Source organism: Macrotis lagotis, chromosome 6 (assembly GCF_037893015.1).
Source record: "Macrotis lagotis isolate mMagLag1 chromosome 6, bilby.v1.9.chrom.fasta, whole genome shotgun sequence".
Classification (NCBI taxonomy): Eukaryota; Metazoa; Chordata; class Mammalia; order Peramelemorphia; family Peramelidae; genus Macrotis; species Macrotis lagotis.
Window position 1 is genome coordinate 166,176,492 of NC_133663.1, and position 22,620 is coordinate 166,199,111.

The 22,620-nt window shown below is 33.2% G+C and overlaps 1 protein-coding gene across 2 annotated transcripts in view; it reads right to left on the reverse strand.

The window, feature by feature from the left end:
- The window catches only part of TMTC4 (transmembrane O-mannosyltransferase targeting cadherins 4), an 88,478-nt gene that overhangs the window by 34,837 nt on the left and 31,021 nt on the right, over positions 1-22,620 (reverse strand). For both annotated transcript variants that reach the window (XM_074191978.1, XM_074191979.1), the window contains exons 6-7: positions 8,709-8,809; positions 124-216 (exon numbers count right to left, since the gene is read on the reverse strand). In XM_074191978.1, the coding sequence (XP_074048079.1) occupies positions 124-216; positions 8,709-8,809 (194 nt within the window). The remainder of the gene's footprint in view (positions 1-123; positions 217-8,708; positions 8,810-22,620) is intronic.

Below are 22,620 nucleotides of genomic sequence, written 5' to 3' on the forward strand. Positions count from 1 at the left end.
TTCTATCTTAACTACTTTGATTTGTTTTAACAGCTAGACTATTTTAAAATACAAAAAAAATAATCACATGAAATTTAATGAAAATAGAATTTACTTGACATTGTGGATGTCTTGCTTACTCACCTCTAATGACTTGTCTTTATGTCGTACCTTTTGAACAATTTCTAAAATATTTAACTTGCTTATTACCAGAGCATCAAATACAGCATTGAACCCCTATAAAACAAGAAGAATACTAATTAATGATGGAAAAGTCTATTTTTATTTTATACCACCACGCAACTTCATTATTACTGTAAAATAAGTGCCCAGGCAAGTAGAGAACTGCACCGCAGAACTAATAAGGTCCCATTTAGATCTAAAAATAAATTTTATGATTCTACATGACAGCAGCTCAGGATCAATTAGTATGTCAAATTTTCATTACACGAAATCTTCCATCTATCACATCTGTGACTACAATATCACCATCCACTGTTTTTAGATTCTTTTTTTTTTTTTTTTTTTTTTTTTGGTTTTTGCAAGGCAATGGGTTTAAGTGGCTTGCCCAAGATCACACAGCTAGGTAATTATTAGGTATCTGAGGGCTCATTTGAACTCAGGTCCTCTGGACTCCAGGGCTGGTACTCTATTCACAGCGCCACCTAGCTGCCCCCATCCATTGTTTTTAATTTTTAAAAAAGGGAAATAGCATAGATAAAAATTTAGGATCATCAAAGAAGCATTTCAGAGGATCCACTTATCTTTGTAAAAATAAAAAACATGCATTCTTACCAGATTTATACCTATACAATATGAAAAAGAAGTCAACTGGCAAACATTTATTTTTTCTTCCTTGATATACCTCATCTCCCTCAGATTAGAAGCTGGACTGTGTCCCTGGTTCATTGGTGTCTTGGATAGGTAAGGTTTTTCTTCTATTTCCAGAGTCCAAGTTTCTATGCTATGTCCTGGCTATCTCCCCAGTAATACAATACTCTTTTATCTACTGTCATTTTTGATTAGAAGGCAATCTTTTTGAGGGTAAGGACTGTCTTATTTGTATTTGTATCTTCAGCACATAGCATCTGGCCCATAGTGCCTAAAAGCTTTCCCCCCTTCCCTTTCCTTCCTTCCTTCCCTCTTTATTTTCTTAGAGTTTAGTTTGAGATTAAGTCAAAATTAAATTTAAGTTAAGGATTAAGTTTTCCCCTGTGGAAGGATCATGAATTCTAGTGGAAGTAAAATATCAGTAGGTTGCCCCTAGAATAAACTTTTGGTAGCCTGGGACCAGGGTTTGCTCCTGATAATTACAGGAATAACTAAACTACATGCTATTGAGTTATGTGACATCTGACATAAATCTGCAAGGGATTCAAGTGGTAATTTGTTTTGAACCCCCAATTCAGCTCTTTTCATTATTGCAAACTGAGGGAGAAATAAGGCCAGCCAACTGAAAAATCAGTCTGATCAGATGAACTTTTGGTTGCTTATTATTTTTATGTATTTTATATCTTGGTAAATATAAGAAAATATTTGTCTTTTGTTTATTGTTGCTTGTAGATTATGTTACCTTAAAAGATTTCTAAAGGGGAAAATACAACTAACCAGAAAAACTGTTAGAAGGCTATAGCCAAAGAGGGGAAAGATTAATGCAGTTTTTTACTTGAAGTAGTTGTCCTAATAAACACAACTAACTCCCACTTCAGGCTTTCAGCAGGAGATTTAGTTATAAGAAAAGAGAAAATTAAAACCTTGAAGATGCTTTGGTTTTCATCATTTCAACCATGACCATAGTGAAATTTAAAAAAATAAAGCCAGATAATCATAGAAAGAAAAACACTTTCCTGATTTGTAGAATTGCTAAATAACATCTTTGAGTTTGGAGATTAATCATTTTCAATTGGTAACATATGCTGAAATACCTTAGTGAGTTTTGGGGATCACTGTTGAATTTATTTTAAGGGAAAACAGGAATTAAATTCTGTAAAGATTTCAGGGGTAAACAACACTTAGATAATTTTTCCCTTTAAGATTGCTAGACCTATTGTTTTAGCATAATGAACAAAGGTGTATAGTTTGAAAACCATCCCAAGGGAAAAAAAAAAGGTAAGTGGTTTGCAGTTTAAATTTACCCTTCCTAGACCATGAGAAGAGAAAAACTGTTTAAATTAGAAATTCCCTTCTGACTTCTATCCCAGATCTAGGACTCCCTTAGTCCCCAACTCCAGCTCAGAGATTGCCTTCTCACCCCCATCCCAGATCAGAGATCCCTTTCCAGTTCCCACCCCAGTTTTGAGAACTCCTGTGACTCTCTCAGCTCAAAGACTCCCTGTGACTCCCCCAGCTCACAGAAACTCCCCCTCTGACCTCATTAACCCCTCTCAGTTCAGTTCAGATTCCCAAATAAAGGGGTTGGGGAAAAAAAGCTGAAAAAATGCATGGAAACCTGTGTTACAATCTAGTCTCAGAAATTTATTTGTGGGTAATCTTAAGCAAGTTATAGTATGTCTGTTACCTCAATTTCCTGATCTTTAAGGAGGAAAATAGTAATGGTACTCAACTCTAAGTTTGTTGTGAGGATTAAGTAATATAATGATTGTGAAACATTTAAAACAGTGACTGACATATGGTAAGCACTATTTAAATACTGATTGTTTTTTAAATTAGTTCTTTAATTGAATATAATTTCATTACAGATTTTAGATGTGATTAGTATAAAATGCCAATAGTACTAGGATTAATAATTTTATTTGTAAAGTAATTAAAAATGCATTCAACTGACTTGATGCCATATGATTAGTAATAAATTTTATTTCTTGCTGTTAGTGCATAATATTGTATACATTATTCTATTTCTAATTTTTTAAAAACTGTGAAATTTGGAAAAACTTATATAGGAAATGCTGTTATCATTTTAAAATCTGTGAGCTATTAGATTATGAATTGAGCCTTTAAAAGAACAAAATAAAAATGGTTGGAAAACCAATATTTAATGAAGTATATTTTGTTCTTAAAACAACTAATAATTATGATGATAATAATGTTTACCATAATGGTGAGTTTCCATCTGAAAATTTTTGACCATCACTTATAAAAATTATGAAAATATTTAGAGCGATTTAAAGATGTAACTTCAAAATACATTAATATAAGTCAACCATCAGATATTTGCTGTAAGTCTGAAACTCCAGAATATAGTTAGTTTTAATTTATAAACTAAAGGATAAATTAAATGTAACTATTAGAGAAATAAGAGAAATCAATAGTATTCAAGCCTTAAGGTGTAGCAGTGAAATTTTGTTATTTTTTTTTTTGGTGGGGGGAGACTCTTGGAACTATAATTTATTATTGCTTGGAGTTTTCACTATGGGAACATTACAGGACAAGTTGTCTGAACTGTCATGAAGCCATTAGTAGAAAAGGGTATGTGTTGTATTGTTAGAAATTTCAGGTTGATATCTGTCCCTGAGAAAAAGTTAAAGGGACAATTCTGGCATAGCCTCTGGTAGGATCCAGTTTCCCCACTGTGCTAATTTCTTCTATCAACAGATTTTCCCATCTGGTTAATCCTGCACCTTGCTTTTGATACCCTGTGACTACATGATTATGACTGATATCTGGAATCAAACTCCCCAGAGCTAAGGGAGTTTTTCCCCTATTTTATTATATGTCAGATCAGTCTGTACCCTTGAGGGGACAAGTCTTGATACTGTTATAGTTCCTATTGATCCCACTTCTTTCATTGCAAATTTGTGTAATAAGGACAGGTGAGCAGTAGAAGTTTTTTAAAGTACAATACCACATCTATTTAACTAATAGATTGATACTAGAACATCAATGAGTTGCTATAATAGGATGCAAGTGTGAAAAAAAATCTTACTTCAATCTATATTTGTAGTCAAATTATATACTATAGGGATGATAATCTCCACAAGGGGAGATCAGACAAAATTAAGACAAAGATGTAATATAACTACTTTCTCAAAGTGAAATAGTAAACTTTGAGAAAGCAATAGGATTACTATAATGGTGAGTTTTCATTTGAAAACTTTTCACAAAGAATTGTTTGTATGTATGTAGATATGTACACACACATAGATGAAGATGATGATGATGGTCATTCCATTTTGAAGAAGACCATGACATCAAGGGAAGTGATGACATGACAAGTACATGTACTGGATTTGAGTTAGGGGTGCTGTGTTAAGTCACCAGCTGTACTTTCTCTTCCAGAGCCATCTGGGTCCAGTGGCCAGATATGAATCAGAAAAACTGAAAATGACCCTGGATTAAGTGAGTGCCCAAGGTCACACAGCTAGTAAGTGGCAAGTGTCTGAGGCTGTATTCAAACTTAGCTTCCAAATGTATCTAGAATGAAAATTCAGGCTTTTAGCATATTTTAGTCATAAGTTCTCAAAATTAGACCAAGGATTTACATATAATTATATTTATGATTGCAAAGCAAGTGAATTTATTTTCTCATCATTATCAGAATAACTAAAGATTTTTGTTCAGTTGTTTCAGTCATGTCCAATTTTTTGACTATATTTGAATTTTCTTGGCAAAACACTGGAATGGTTTGCCATTTCCTTCTCCAGTTCATTTTACAGATAAACAACTGAGGTAAAGGGTTAAGTAGTTTGCACAGGTTCACAACAGCTCTTAAGTGTCTGAAGCTGAATCTGAACTCAAATCTTTCTGATGTCATGCTCAGTGCTTTATTCATTCTTCCACTTTGCCATCAAATTTAAAAGACAGAAGAGTTCATTTTATAAGTTAGCTACTTGTGAATTTTTTAAAAAGATCCTTAATATCAGGTACAGGATTTAGATAAAGATAAAAATTGTAAGTAGAATATAATACTTAAATTATCTGAAATTTCAGATCAATTATGGGTTCTTCTTATAACTTCTTGTAACTATTATTAATAGGATGAGAACCATAAAGTTTGAGTAGGTTTTCATCACATGAACTATTCATTGGAAGATCAAATTTAAAAGATTATACTAAATAATAATAAGTCTCATTACTGGTAGATTTTAGCAGAATTATCTGGGAACCTTTACAAGTGGTTTGGAAACAGAAACTGAGTACCCTTTGGAGATGTCCTGTGAATGCTTATTCCAGAATGTTCAAGAGAAGATATCCAGGAACCAGATGACTACATGAGTTATCTGGACTAAAAATGTAATGATTAAATAGACACTAGGAGTGGGTTAGTAGAATACAAAGAGACTTGATATTAGTTAATATTAATGATCATTATTGTATTGATCTGACCTTTTGTTTCATGGTGTTTATTTTGTTTTCTTGGTTATGTTGGTAACATGTAAATCTCCCTTCTCAAAAATTAATCCATTGTGAACCCTCTAAGTAGTTTGATCTGCAATCTACCATATATAATTCTAATTATGAATATATGAAAAACATAGATTTGGCTTATAGATAAGTGATCTATGAGGAAACTGAGGGAATAGAGGGAGATTAGGACAGCAAGTAATTGTGGGAAATTGAGTAACTGACTCTTATGACTCAATTCTGGAGCTAGCTCAGTTCCATTTCTATTCATTTATGTTCAACTTCAGTTTTGTGAAAAAACTTTATTTAATTGTGAAAATTGGGAGCAGTTTATATATACATACATATGTATGTATATGCCTTTTTAAAATAATGTGTGAAATAAAAATTCATAGGGACAAAAAAAGGAAATTAATACATGTATCAAAATGTTTTTTAAAAAGTTCAAAGGATTTTAGGATCTCCTCAGAAGAGCCTGAAAAGACATGAATTATTGTGGAAGAGAAATGTATACTATGTACAAAGTAACAGCAATATTGTAAGATGATTAGCTGTGAATAACAGCTATCTATTCACAGTAATACAATGATCCAAGACAACTCTGAAGTTTTATGGCTATCCAATCCCAGATAAGAAGTGAAAGTGTCTGAAGCATTTTTTTTAACTTTCCTTATTTTTTTCTTGAGTTTTTTTTGGGGGGGGGCTCTGATGGTGGTTGAGGGGCACTGGTTTAAACTACAAGGGATTTCTTAAGAGTTTTCAAATGACAATTTCCTGCTCCAGTCCAGTCAGCTTTATAACTAAATATCTAACTTTTATTAAAACAAATCTCTTTATTAAAAGGGCTAAACAGGAGAATTTTAAGCACACACTGAATAGAATGCTGTACTTGGAATCAGGAAGATGAGCTTAAATCCTATCTTAATCACTAAATTAGTTGAGTGACCCTGGGCAAATAATTTAACCTATTTTACCTTTCATATCTTCATTTGTAAAATTGGAACAGTAACAGAATCTACTTCACATAATTTTTGTGAGACTTAAGATAATAATATGTAAAGTATCTTGCAAATCTAAAAAGTATTATATAACTGCTAGCTGTTATTATTAAATGTGTATATCTAAATAAATTACTACTTTTTGTATTTAATAATTTAAAACAAAGATTCTGATGAGAAAATGATAATTTCACTTTACTTGCTAGCAAACTTCTCTTGGCTTTGACTACTGTGCTAGTGCTGTGATTTGGTTAAGAGCCTTTTATTTGAATTAGTCAGATTCTACATCTTTCTCTTTCTTCTAGATCTATCCACTTTCCAAATCCTTAGACATCACTTTAACATCACATGGCAGAAACTGAGAGGCAAAAGAGAGGTACATCTTCCCTTAGTACCTTTAACCCTATTATTTGGTTTTGTTTTTAAATAATCAGGGGAAGTTTTTCCTCATTTTGCTCTTTAGAAGTTCTTCTAGGAGTTCTCATTCTTAATCCATCTCCACCTGAGGCTATATTATATAGCTTAACCTAGTTAGAATTCTTGATTAATTTAAAAAAATTCTGCCAAATTTCCTTAATAACACTTCAAAAATTGGCTTCCTTTATAACTTGGTTCAGACTGAAAGATCTCTTTTAAAAAAAATTAAATATTTTATTTATTTTTTTACAACAAACATGCAATAGTAGTTTTCAACAATAGTTTTTGTAAGGTTTTGAGTTTTACATTTCTCCTTCCTTCCCTTCTCTCCCACCTCCCCTGACAGAACGCAATATATATATATATATATATTAGTATAATCATGCTGAACACAGATCCATATCAATGATGTTCTGAAAGAATTCAATCTAAATGGAGGAAAAAACATTAGAGAGAAAAAATAACATAATATGTGACAAGTTTTAAATTGAAGATAGTAAACATACTTCATTATTAATATCTTTCTTTTTTATTAATATCTTTCATACAAAATTTCTGTGAAATAGGAACTATAGGCTATTTTAATCCTATTTTACAGATTTGAAACTGAGGCGTAAAGAGTAGAAATGAACTGTGCTCATGGTTACACATCCAGTGTCAGGATTTGAAGCCTAAGTCTATCTATCCACTCATCATTCAATGCTGTCTTTCTACACAATCACTAGTTTAGATATTATCATTTAGAATGGTAGTTTTCATTTTTTAGAAACATGTATTTTGGATATGGCATATATGAAAATTTACATTTTCTAAATTAAGGCCAGTGAACTTATAATGTAATCTAGATTAAATTTAGAATCCTATGAAAACAAAATCCCCTTTTAAGCAATATTATTATAGTTCAGCAGTATTGAACAAAACCCCATTTTAAGGAATATTATTGTAGATTCTTTTCTAGGTTTTCCAGCTTTAGCTGAGAGCTAGACAACTTAATTTAAACTTTACAAAGACTTTTTTTTAGGTTTTTCTAGGCAAATGCAGTTAAGTGGCTTGCCCAAGGCCACACAGCTAGGTAATTATTAAAGTGTCTGAGGCGGGATTTGAACTCAGGTACTCCTGACTCCAGGGCCAGTGCTCTATCCACTGTACCACCTAGCTTGCCACCCACTGCACCACTTAGCTGCCCCTACAAAGACTCTTTAAAGACATCTTGGGGACAGAGGAAGATTCTAGTGTCAGCTCTGCACATAAAGAAACCTCTAAAGATTTCTTTATGACCAAATCCAAATTTGGTCAGCCATATCAAACTCTTATCACTACTAGCTTAAATACATCAAGTTTTACTACATCTACCAAATCCAGGAATGAAAATGCTTTTGATATATTACTGCCCAAATAAATGTGGAAAAATTTATCTTAAAGAGCCACCAATCTATCCCCAAAATTTTGAATCTATTAGACAACATTAATATTTTCATGGCATTCCTCTCTCTTTTTTCCCCCTTGAGACATTTGGAATGGACTACTGTTATTTTAAAATCTAAACTGTTCTTGCCGATCATTCTTTACAAATTACAGCTTACAGTCAATGTTCCATCTGAAGTAATAATCATCATCACTGAAAGATCACAACTGGTTATTTCAGAAAGAATCATGACTTCAAGTAGGCATTCAAATCCAGATATAGATGAGAGAAAGAAAAACTTTCCATCTCAGAGTGTCATTCAATAAGGAAAGAGAAAAGAACATACTGTATACAAGTATAATTTTTTTTTTTTAGTAATGGGGGCATCAGGAAATACACCCTCTGATTTGATAACCCACAGTGAATTCAATTGACAAGTATATCCAACACATGTCAACAAAAAACTTCATCAAAATACCAGGATGGGTCATAACAATGTGTTGCTATGGACAACTGTGTCACAATGAAGCAGTAAGATGAGAACTGAAACAGTCAGTAGATGTATATATAACTAATCATAGTTTGGTTTTCTATTTCAGAGAACTTACCAAGACTGTGATCCCTTGTTCTTTGCATAACATAGCTATAGCACTCAAAAGAATACTCAGCAGCACCCAGAATGTAGAAAACTGAGTTCCTTCTTTGTTACCTGTCAATTAAGATAAATTATAAAAATCATTTGGTACAGTTCAAATATTTATTACCATGAAGAATTATAAAAGAAATGCTAGACATTAATTTTGGTTAACTACTTCTTAAGGAATTTCTGTCATTCTAAATTTAGAAGACAAGTGACGTAGAAAAAAACAGCAAATCTGGAATCAGGTGAAGATACATTTTAATCCTGTCTCTCTTACTTGTTACCTATATGTCTCAGGGCAAATCACTTCATGAAATTAGTTCTAATTTCCTCCTCTGTAAAATGAAGGGTTTTGATTACTAAGGTTCCTTCCAGCTGGTCTAAGTTTCTTGCCTCTTTTAATTTCTTAGTTGAAATTTTACACATAGGCACATACTTATTAAATATCATTCCCCACTCTGCAATTCAGGATCTAACTACACTGTCACCTTTGCTGTTCCTCACACACTTTGTTCCATTTCCCATCACCTCACCATGGTACTATGATGTTTTCTCTCCTCCTTTCCACTTTATAAAGACTCCTTTATTATCATCTTATATAATACCTTCTATGCAAGAGATTCCCTCATTCCTTTAATTGATATTGTCTCCCCTACCTAAACTGCCTTGTGTTTATTTTGCATTTTATATACTCTTAGAAATGCATATATGTGTATATACATAATATACATGTGTGTTGCAACACATTTAAAATATATTCATATATATATATATATATATATATATATATATATGTATATATACATTGTCTCCCATAATAGAATGTAAGCTCTCTGAAAGCAGTTATTGGCATTTTTCATCATATTTTTAATGACTAAATGGTGCTTGAAATGATTGGCAACTGAAAGCCATAATTAACTATAATTAACCCTCCTCTTTAATGCTGATTTCTATTCCTCAAGTTTTAGTATTCTTAGCATGTGTACATATTCAAGAGAGCTAGAAAGAAAAGCCCCATTCAAAGTAACTTCAGACAATATAAAATACCTGGGAGTCTATTTGCCAAGGCAGACTCAGAAACTTTTTTGAAAATGATTACAAAACACTTTTCACACAAATAAAATCAGATTTAAATAACTGGGCATGGATAGGCTGAGTTAATATACTAAAAATGATAATTCTACCAACTACTTATTTAGTGCTCTACTAGTCAAAATTCCAAAGAATTAATGAGCTAGAAAAAATTGTAAGTAAATTCATATGGAGAAATAAAAAGTCAAAAATTTCCAGGGATTTAATGAAAAAAAGTACAAAAGAAGGTGACTTATCCCTACCAGATCTAAAATTATATTATAAAGCATCAGTCATCAAACTGTTTAGTAGTGGCTAAGAAATAGAGTGGTGGACCAGTGGACTAAGACTAGGTGCAAAAGCAGGAGACGATTATAGTAATCTGCTATTTGATAAACCCAAAGAGTCCAACTATTGGGATAAAAACTGTTGGGAAAATTGGAAGTTACTATGGCAGAAACTTGGATTAGATCAACATCTCATACCCTATACCAAGATAAGATCCAAATGGATACAGGATTTAGACATTAAAAAAAAACAATATTATAAGCAAACTACCAGATCAAGGAGTAGTTTACCTGTCAGATCTATGGAAAGGGAAGCAGTTTATGACCAAGAGAGATGGAGAACATCACTAAAAACAAACTAGACAATTTTGATTACATTACATTAAAAAGCTTTTGCACAGACAAAACCACTGTAACCAAGATCAAAAGAAATATGGTAAATTGGGAAACAATGTTTACAACTAGTATTGCTGAAAAAGTACTTATTTCTAAGATATATAGAGAACTTTTAATTTTTAAATTAATTTTGAATTTTTTAAAAAATAAGCCATTCCCCAATTGCCAAATGGTCAAAGGATATGCAAAGGCAATTTACAGAGGAGGAAATCAAAGTGATCCATAGTCATATCAAAAATTGCTCTAAATCACTACTTATTAGAAAAATACGAATTAAAGCATCTCTGAGGTACCACCTCACACCTCTCAGACTGGCCACCATGACCAGAAAGGACGATGAACAATGTTAGGAGGGTTGTGGGAAATCTGAGACACTAATACATTGTTGATGGAGCTGTGAACTCATCCAGCCTTTTTGGAGAGCAATTTGGAATTAGGCCCAAAGGGCAACAAAAATGTGCATACCCTTTGATCCAGCAATACCACACTACTGGGTCTGTACCCTGAAGAGATTATGAAAAAGGGTAAGAACATCACTTGTACAAAAATATTCATAGCAGCCCTGTTTGTAGTGGCAAAAAATTGGAAATTAAGTGAATGTCCTTCAATTGGGGAATGGTTTAACAAACTGTGGTATACGTATGTCATGGAACACTATTGTTCTATTAGAAACAAGGAGGTATGGGAGTTCAGGGAAGTCTGGAGGGATTTGTATAAACTGATGCTGAGTTGAGAAGAGCAGAAACAGAAGAACACTGTACACCCCAACAGCAACATGGGAGTGATGGCCAACCTTAATGGACTTGCTCATTCGATCAGTGCAACGATCTGTATCCAGAGAAAGAATTGCGGTGTTTGAACAAAGACCAAAGACTATTACCTTTAATTTTAAAAAAAGTTATCTTACTATGTAATTTTGCTATCACTTATACTTTATTTTTCTTCCTTAGGGATATGATTTCTCTCATCACACTGATCTTAGATCAATGAATACCATGGAAACAATGTAAAGACTAAGACTCCCTTCTGTGGGGGGTGGGGGAATGAAAGCAAGATTAGGGGAAAATTGTAAAATTCAAATTAAATCTTTCTAAAATTAAAAAAATACCCCAACATATTCAGGAAGCAGGCTAAATTAGTTATGGCAATAAAGTCTCCTTCACATGAGCCTTGAAAGTTGGGAACCTATCTCCTTCTAAGATAGCAGTCATCTAACAGGTTATTCTGACATATCACATCAAGGAATTCCTACTGTGATCTCTGGGTGTCCATCTGGTGTTAAAACAATTCCTGTAGGAAGTTGTTCCTGCCACCATGATGGAAATGATATGAATCTATTCCTGAACCCTTGCTGAGCTGGCACCAGGGTTTATCACGATTGAAGGGTGACGGGATGTCTGAACAGTGCAGGGGTAACTTCTCAAAACTTTTGGAGCAGCTTTAGATGGTATCTTTCTTTTCTCTCTCCTACAATTAGAGCACAATCTGGGAGAAGGCAATGGTAACTGAAGAAGATATTTCCTTTGTAAGAAGGAATGGTTCCAGTCTCTTTATAAATAGTATGTACAACTATGGATAGGACCATTGCTTATCAGAGAAATGAATGTAATATTAAATGTAATGTATCTTATAATCCTACAATGCTATGTTATTGCAAAGTATACTAGTAATATCATGGGGGGGGTATATCTCCTACAGCTCTGTTCCAAATCTGAAGTGACCCAAGTAGAAAGAATACTGTATTATAGGAGTGGGAAAAAAAGTGGCTAAGTAATCAAACCATTTGAGTATGATGGTAGACAGAAGTCAGTGATCTAAGAGCCCCTGAAGTCAGAAAAGAGACTAACAAGATAGAATCTTTGAAGTCTAGTCCATAGTCTTCACATAGCTCATATATATTCTGAATACTCAGAGAAGGCACAGTCTCCAAATAATGCTTTAACTAATTTGAGATATTCTACCTAGTGGTATGATATGAATTTGTCCCCAGTTGAATACTCTGTACCCACAAAAACCAGTTCTTTCAACGAGTATGATGGATTCATGAAATTAGCTGGTAAACACTTAAAGCCTGTAGGATAAAGTTACATGCCTGGACCCAACAGAATAGCTACTGTGCTCATAACATATTCTTAGTTACTAGTAGGCCTTGATTCTAAGAAACCAGACAGATTTGCTAGATATGTATAGTCTACTATTCTTTGACATCTCATCTCTCTGAGAGATTTCTATACACCATAAACTCCAAGGCCAGAAGTACACAAAAGACAATGTGAAGATTAAATAAGTATATGCGACTCTTAAAACTATTCCAGGAATTGACATAAAGCCAACCTTTTTCAAAGCTCCAGAAAAGTCTTAGTTTGAGGTCAACTCTTTCAAAATGTCATTTCTTTAAAAAATGTATATAATATTATAGGGAAGAGAATAAGAACTGAACCTGTGAGTTTATTGGAATAAGGAATTTCCAGGTGAGGAAATGCCATTTACCATTAAAGGTTCACTGTTGCTCCCCAAATTCCTGATATCTTAGAGAATCACCTTATGCCAGATCGGAAAGCTTAAGGATTTGCCTAGTCATAGCCAGTCACCCAGTCTCTATAAGGGCAGAATTTTACTTCAGCTCTTTCCTGGCTTTGAGCCCTATGTCACCTTGTCATCTCTCAGTTATAGAACTAATAGAATATAGGGGCATATGATATGGTAGGAATGTATTAAAGCATACCTCCCTAGTTATGAAGAATAGATTGAGTAAAAATGATACAGGAGCTGTGATTCACACTACTTAAGGATGACAAAACATCCACATTACAGACAGTTACCCATTTTCTGTTGCATACTTCTGACATCATAAAACAAGCTATTCTATTCTTGAGGCAGCTAAGGGGAACAATGTCAGGAAGACTCCTCTCATTGAACTTAAATCTGGCCTCAGACACTTACTTCATCTGTAAAATGAGAAGCAAATGGCAAACCACTATAGTATCTTGTCAAGAAAACTCCAAATGGGGTCATGAAGAGTCATACACAACTGAAAACTGCTGAAAAAAAATATAATTCTATTTTTGGATGTCTTTAATAGAGAGTTTGCTTTTTGGAAACTTTCATTTCCTAGTTCTACTTTCTGGGGCAACCTAGAATATAATTGTCTTTTTAAGAGAGTAGACCAACAAATATTGAAGACATGTACTTCATGTATTCCAATCTCAGAAAAGTGCAATTCTAATGCCTCCATGTAGTTAAGAGATGATCCAGTGTTTCCAAAGGCCAAGTTTTACCAAGTTAAAAGATTTTGAGTAGGGAACTGCCTGTTGTTAAGGACCATTCCAGATAAATATGGAAAGACTCACCACCAGTAGGTTTGTACCCAGCTGTTTTTTTTCTTTTTTGCAATAATGATCCAAAAATATAGCCTTGTCCCTCTGAATTATGAAGTCTCTTTGCTTCCATATAGATAATGGTAGAGGTAAAAAAAAAAAGGGCACAGAGTACCAGGAATCAAAGGTTTTAGAACATCTATAAACATTCATTTAAATATTGCTACTTTTTAGATGATCTCTATCCAATAACCAAGGAGTAGGCTCACTGAAAGAAAATCTAAATTACCACCCTACTGACAATATCTCACTATCAATAAAACGAGAAGCTACAAAGAAGTTTAGAAATGCAATAAAGAATCTGACAAGGTCTACACTAAGCTAAGGATATACTAGTGACTTCATTTAAAAGTCATTTTTTAAAAAAAGTATCATATTGAATATCAACGCAGCTCTCAGCATGTCTAGTGTATAACTGGATTAACTCCTTTTCCAGGCATATTTGGGTTTCATTCTGTCTTTATGCTAATTCTAGCATGTAGGTGATGAAGACAACTGATGAAGACAACTACTACACATTCTTTCACTACTCTCTGAGTCCCTGCAGTTTTGATTCTTCTAAGATTGTGATGTTGTATGTGTCTTCACATATACAGCAACACAAGAGTAGTATTGAATCTCAGAAATTTACCCAGAGACAGCTGTGCAAGTATGCACTTCAAAATTTTTTTTATTTATGATTGTAAACATGAACTATCAAGTAGTAAAAGTAGTACAATGGACAGAGCACTGAACCTGGAGTCAAGAAGACTCAGGTTCAACACTTAATAGCTATGTGACTCTGGCGAGTCATTTAACTTATGTCTTAATTTCCTAATCTGTAAACTGGGGGATAATAATGGTATCTTCCAGCTATGGTTTTTTGGGAGAATCAAACTGTTTTATAAACATTATAGTACTAATGTAAATGCTAACTTTCATTATTATTAATATTATTCTTACAGGGGAGTTTTACAGCAATGAATTGGCTTATGACTATTGAAAGCAGTACATATTATTCCAAAGAGGACCTGGGACTTCTTTTTACACAATTTTGTCCACATATGGAGAATAATATTTTTCAGTGTATTTTTCTAGCCTCTCCTCCTTTTAACTGGTCAAAATACTGAGCTAATTTATAATCTCTTGAATAAATTTGGAGATTTTTTCCCCCTCAATTTTAAAAAATAGTTGGCTTTAAAATATATTTCTATATCTTTAGAAAACTAAATTGGTTTTTTGTTTGTGAGTGGCTCACAGTCTTTAATCAAAAAGAATAGGTCTTAGTCCATGAATTAAAAGCAAGCCTTAACAGTAATAATTCAGTGAGTGCCTATATTTCTCCTAAAATTTCTCAAATATCAGTCCCAAGATGATATGTTTCCATTTCATCTTCTCATCCTCCCGTTTTGGAAGAGATTCACTGGAAAGTTTATATCATTTGAATTCTAATGATCATATTTCCATGATCAATAAATCCTTGTTTGGGGCGGCTAGATGGTGCAGTGGATAAAGCACTGGCCCTGGAGTCAGGAGTACTTGGGTTCAAATCCGGTCTCAGACACTTAATAATTGCCTAGCTGTGTGGCCTTGGGCAAGTCACTTAACCCCATTTCCCTTGCAAAAACCTAAAAAAAAAAATAAATAAATCCCTGTTTGACTATCCTAGTAAAGGATTCATTCAACAATCATTTTTACTAGATACTGTGCTATTATATATTTTATTTGCATCAACTATTTCACAGTAGTGTTATCTTTAATTTCATCTAAACCTATCTCAGAAATGAAAGTAAAGTACAAAGGTTTGGTAACCTATCCATTATATCACCTTGAATCATGTGAATAAAAGCTAAATCTATTGACTCTTGGAAGGACAATAAGTGAAAATCTTTTTTTTACTTTTTTTAATATGATTACTAATAATACTATTTTTGTAGAAATGCATTTCAATTTTTTAAAATTTAATATTGAGAACATGAATTATCAAATAGTTCCAATTAAAGAGAGAAGTGTTCTCTTTTTACTTCATCTGCTTTCAAAATTATCTTTCTTAAGAATGGAATTTCCAAGCCACAGAATTTTACTTTTGTGTACATTTAAATCACTAAAAACATCTCAAGACTTTATCTTTGCTTTGAGTCTTCTTCCTCCACTTCAGTTTATTAAAGTTCAGGTTCCATTGGCTCAGTAGGAAAAAAAAAGTCAATACTGTCCTTCTTGAAAGCAAATGATTCACCACTTTCTTTCTGAGCCTTAAAAGGATACTTTCCTTGGGTAGATTTAATTAAGAAATCCTGGCAAATTTCCAGATTATGATTCAATGCTTAAAAAAATGGAGCCCTTATTAGAAAATGATTATGAGTTGGAGTATCTACCTCTGGTTTCACATGGGAAAATGTTAGTATTCAGGTAGACTGAGGTAAAGGATGATGGAAAAGGGGAACATAGGAAAAAATGGTTTCAAGGTACTTTTCAATTTTAACACCCACAAGTGCCAACAGATGTGATCAATTCATTGAAGCATGTGCCCCTGATTTGGCATTGCTTCCCATTGGGAAGTTCTTTCAGAAAAAGAATCACATTGTACAAGATACCCTTCTCAACCAATATATGGTTGGCATCTATGCTCAGTTGAAACTGGCACATCATATTGTAAGTGGGAACGATGCCACCCCAACAGATGGCCCTGACTGCATAAATGCCAAAGAAACACAATGAGCATCAGATTCCTGTTCAAAAATTTGGATCAGTCCAAGTAGTGCTTCTAAGCCTATGGTGAAGGGAACTGAATATTGCTATTCTCATTCAGTGCAGGATCATTTAGGGAAATGCAGGCAATACTGCAACCCAAAGCAATTTGCAGAGTGAAGACAATGTCCATGTGACTACCACCATCAGAAAATCCAGACAATGAAGGACAAAAGTCTAAAAATATTTTCCTAGTACTAAATGTACATGCTTTGCTTTTAAGAATTTCAAGATCAAAAGAAATGGATTACCCAAGAAAGGGAAATGTGGTGGGGGAAGCAATATATTGAGAGTAAGAGTTGACACACTTAAGCTTATTCTATATTAACAGTGTAGAGGTGTTATTGGTTCAGAATGAATTTTAAAGTCTCTCTAAGGGACTTCTTGTTATCTTAGATCATTTAAAAAAAATGAATGATACCATGATTTTGATGTGAAGAAGAAAGCAAAGGGTTAAGGAAAAAAAAACTCTAGTCATAAAAAAATGTTTCTTCTCTGAAGGTAAATTTTTTTTCCCCCACAATGCTTGAGAATATTTATACTTACTTCTAGATAAAAGCTAAACCTGTTTCAAATGCCCAGTAAGTAGTTCTTTAGACTATTTGCTTAGAAAAAGAAATTGGAAAATGGATTTGGCTAATTTGATGCTACAAACATGGAACCATTAGATACAAATATACAAATGTTTCTATATGAAAAATGAGATTCAGGACAGATGCAAATATTGAGATGATATTTCACTCAAACCAATAATTTTTTCCTTAAAGAAGGAATTTGAGAATTGTGCATATAGTTTTTGAACCACATCTTCTTAAATTTTCTTTTTTATAATGAATTAAGCTTTCTTCTTTACAGGCTATATCAAGGAAAGGTAAGCTTCCTTTGTAAAACATTTCCTTTTCATAAAATCTTGTTGTGAAGGATCTTGCCTGGAGACATCCCATTTAAGCACCCACAAAAAGGGCATGTACTCAGAAATATTACTTCCCTGGGTTTTCATTTGATGAAAATGCCAGGATTCCTGAGGTTTAACACTAAATTGCTTAATAATAAACCTAGCCAGTTAAAAGTGATACAGAGGCTTGCAATATAGTAATCTTTTTTTTTTCTTTAAAGGAATTTAATGGGTTACCAAAAAGGAATTTATTTTTGTAGAACAGCTTTAAAAAACTTGTTAATAGTTTAAATGATCTTAAAATAATTTATTCCTCCTCTATAAACTCTAGTCCTCTATATTTCAAGCTTGTCTAAAGCTAATATTGATTTTTTCCCTTACTTTATACTTCAATCTAATAAGTATGAATAGCAGGTCATTTATTATGGGTACTCAATAAACATTAAACAACATCTAGTATTTATATTCACGGATCTCCTTTCCATCATGAATACTAAGCAGCCTTGTGATGAGGGCTCCATTCTCAATACCTTGTGGCAAATCATAGCTACTGTCCAGCATGTTGCTGTGGGAGAATATGTTATCACCCAGCAAAGGAATTCTAGGCATGGTGCCCACTGCTCAGTCATTGAAGTAGCTTTTAAATATCTCTTTAGTCTATGAAATAAGAAACCAGTAAAGGAAAACCTACTCATGGAATTATTTTGAAAATATATAAATCAACTCCAAGAACTTTAAATAAATCTGCAAAAGGAATTTAGATGTAACTCTTCTGTCTTGGGAATAGGTAAAAGAAGATAAACTACTTGATTCTGATCAAAATGATCCTAGAAGAACAAGCATAAATATGAAAAAACTGGAAGTGCAGGGACTGCCATAATTAACTCTGTAGAAATATACCATAGAAGGAAGACTCACTTGATATTCCTAAATTTAACATTTTGGCAGCTGTCACAGACATGGGGTTAAATATTACCATAAAGATTAGAGATTATTCCAATGGCTCAATGTTTAGAACCCCACAGTTAATTCTCTAAAAGAAACTTCATTAATTAAAAAAGGATTACTGAAAAGACAGTGGAGAAAAAGTTGTCTAAAACCTGGAGGCTCCATTGAGAGGAATGGAGCAGCTCTAGTCAACCTACATGTGTAGCTTTATCAATAGTATGTGGTCTGAAAATAATGAGTCCAAAATGGAAATAGCAATGGAAACCAAATTAATAACCCCACATTTTAAAACCTTTTTAACTCTAAAGCAAAAACACTATGACACAGGCTATAATTCAGAACTTTCCTGGCACATGAACAGAGTTAAAGGATACCCATTGTGCCTTCGGAAAATAAGCCTAAAAGTCGAGTAACCACAAGTCCTGATGAATAAATCTCTTCAGGAGATGAAGAACCCCTGGAGCATCCTAAGGCTTTATATTCTCCAAGGAGAGAGGTGTTAATAGCTGCAAGAGACTTGAAACTAACTGTGCAATAATGCCAAAGACTGGATCTTAGTTTAAAATTTTCTTTTCTCAGAAAGCACACTGGAAAAGAGGCTATTCAATTTCAAAGAATATGAGTAGAATTATAAAATATTAACAGCTTCCCCTTGAGAGGTTTAGTGTAAGAATTCCAAAGCCTATCTAGTATCTTACAATCTCCCCTCCCTCCCAAGTCATATTATACAGAAATATTCTTCTGTTCTAGGGAAAGTCTAATCAGATGATTATATCTTTCTGAAAAGAAAAAGATGCAAATAGTAGCAGTGCAAACAGATTTAAAAGAAAAAATATTTTGATGATAAAGTCATACCTTAAGATGAAAAACTCTTTTACCTTGCTACTTTTCTAGTTTCCAAAACAGAATTTTATCAAAGAACCACAGTATTTCTCAGATTATTTTAGTTTCAACTAATTAAGGGACAGATTAAAGATGTATCTCTTAGATGATCTAACAAATGTTAACTCTCTATTACTCTCCATTCATTTAAAAGGCCTTATATGGTCTCCTTGACTTAGTATTAGATGATCTGATAATTACTTTTAAAAGGATATAATTTAAAATTAATAAAACACTTCATTTATTTACAGTTATTCCAGGGGAAAAAAAGACAGCAGACTGAAGGTTGATTTTCTCCAAGAAAAAAAATGTGACTATTGGTCTTCTTGTGACCGTTTTATATTTAACTCACAACTCTAGACTACAAAGTACTAATATCTGACATTTAACAGAAGAGGGTGGTGGAGAGTTTGCCCATCATTATCAGTGATTCATAATTACAATATGCCAATGGATTAGTCATGTAATTAGCTAGTTTCCTTTAAAGGGATCCCTCATAATCTCAGTAGGGGTAAAGGTCATGAAAAATTACAAAAAATCACCAAAAATTACAAGAAAAAAATTTCTTGTAATCAGTGGTTTGAATTATGAAAACTTTGTGAGGGGCAAAGTTTCAAGGCTTCTAGTGTCACCATATCGACTAGTAAAGATGTGGGGAGACCATGAATAAATTTTTGGGAGAATTAGAGGAGTATCACCCTTTAGTTACATTTGCTGTTGAAGAATTTTTAAAAACCACCATAGTTTATTCTGATTTAACAAATAGTTACTGAAATCTCTTGATCTTTAGTTGATTGAGCTTAAGTCTTTGGTGAAGAACAAGAGAAGGAGAAGGTCCATGAACACAAGGAAGAATAAAAAACAAAATAATCTCATTCCTATTTCTCATCTTTATGTTCTGGAGAAATACATTACTTGGTGAAAATCTAATTTTAAAACTATAGATAAATCTGGCTCATTCTGGGACACGAGTAAAGTTAGGGATGAAAATAACCAAACAAGAAAAAATCAATGTTTCATCGGATGTCTTGTACTCACTCTCCAACATCCATAGTAGAAGAGGAGAGCTTTGGCCTGAATTATATCATACTGTATGTAAAAAGTTACCATCTTTGAATAAGCAAACAATTCCAACTCTGGCAACAGTTGTATTATAAAAATATTATTTTATATGCATTGATATGACATATAAAAAATAGTTCAAGCTTAGAAATTCAACCCCATGATTAAAGAAATGCTATAATTATTTTTGTACCTCTCTCCAGGGTTCTTTACACATTGTTAGAAAATACAATTTAAAAAAAAATTTTTTTTAGTTTTTTTTTTTTGTAAGGTAAATGGGCTTAAGTGGCTTGCCCAAGGCCACACAGCTTGGTAATTATTAAGTGTCTGAGACCAGATTTGAACCCAGGTACTCCTGACTCCAGGGCTGGTGCTTTATCCACTGCGCCACCTAGACACCCCTAATTTTAAAAATTTAACTGATTTAGTAATCAGACCAAAAATATTTAACTTTTAGAATATATATATATATATATATATATATATATATATATATATATATATATATATCATTCTATGGATCTAGCCATAATATAATTTCATACAGTTTTTACAGAACAATTTCAGAATTAGAAGTGATCTCATAGGCCATATAGAATTCAACCTCTACCTAAGAAACAATTCTCTCTACAAACATCCATTAAAAGTATTATTCTGTTTTTATGTGAATATTTTCAGTGAGTAAATGACAGGGGAAAAATGAATAAATATCAAAAGAGAAGTTAAGGCAGAAAAGCATATTGTTTGATAGCAAATTCAGAACTGGGTGACTCACCAGATCCAAAGAATGATGAATAATGGATCCAGGTTAACATGGAGTGATAACTCTAGTGAAGCATTACAGGGTTGTCTTTGGCTCAGATTTGTTCAACATTGTTATCAATGACTTCTTAGAGGAAAGCATAAATGGCACATACAATGTGAAGACATAAATCTGGAAGTGAAAGCTTATAGCTTGGATGATAGAGTGGGAACCAAAAACTTTGGCTAGAATGGTGGGCTAATTTGGAACAATGCCCAGTGGGCAAGCTGTTCATACCCTTTGATCCAGCAATACCACTACTACATCTGTATTCCAAAAAGATCACAAAAAAGGGGAAAAGTCCCACATGTACAAGAATATTCATAGCAGCTCTTTTTATGGTGGCAAAGAACTGGAAATTGAGGAGATGGTCATTAATTAGGGAATGGCTGAACAAGTTGTAGTTTATGAATACAAAGGAATTTTATTCTCCATAAGAAATGATGAGCAGGCAAATTTTAGAAAAGCCTTGACTTATATGGATTGATGCTGAATGAAGTGAGTAGAACCAGGACATTGTACACCTTAACAGCAATATTGTGTGATGATCAACTATGACAGATTTAGATCTTTGCAGCAATATAGAGATCAAAGACAATTCTAAAAGACTTGCAAAAGAAAATGCCATCCATATCCAGAAAAAACAACAACTATGGAATCTGAATGCATATTAAAGCATACTATTTTTCACCTTTTAAAATTTTTTTGTTTTGCTTTTTCCTTTTCATGATTTTTCCCTTTTTGTTCGGATTCTTCTTTCACAGTGTGACTAATATGGAAAATGTATTACAGGATTACACATATGTAAACTACATCAAACACCTTGCTAACCTTAGATGTGGGGAGGGAGGATGGGAAAGAAAAAACTTTACAAAAAATTGTTGTTGAAAATTATCTTTACATATAATTAAAAAAGATAATGATAACAATAACAACAACAATAATAATAATAAAATAATGGTGGGCTAAAGAAAAGCTGATTTTACTGAATGGGGAAAGTTCTACATTTGGTTAAAAATATACAACTATATAAATATATAATTGGGGAAGCTATTGTTAGAAATTTATATGAAAAAACTTATAGGTTAGTCAATTCCAAATTTACCATGAGTCAGCAATGTGATGTGACAGATATGATATGATAGTCAGAATGGGAAATAACTTCTCATGTAGTTTTCCTGATAAGTCAACAACTCTAGTACTATGTCCAATTAGGGGTGTTAAGAAGGAAGGTTGAAGGGGCGGCTAGGTGGCACAGTGGATAGAGCACCGGCCCTGGAGTCAGGAGTATCTGAGTTCAAATCTGGCATCAGACACTTAATAATTACCTAGCTGTGTGGCATTAGGCAAGCCACTTAACCCCATTTGCCTTGCAAAGAAAAAAAAACCTAAAAAAAAAAAAGAAGGAAGGTTGAAAAGATGAAATATACCCA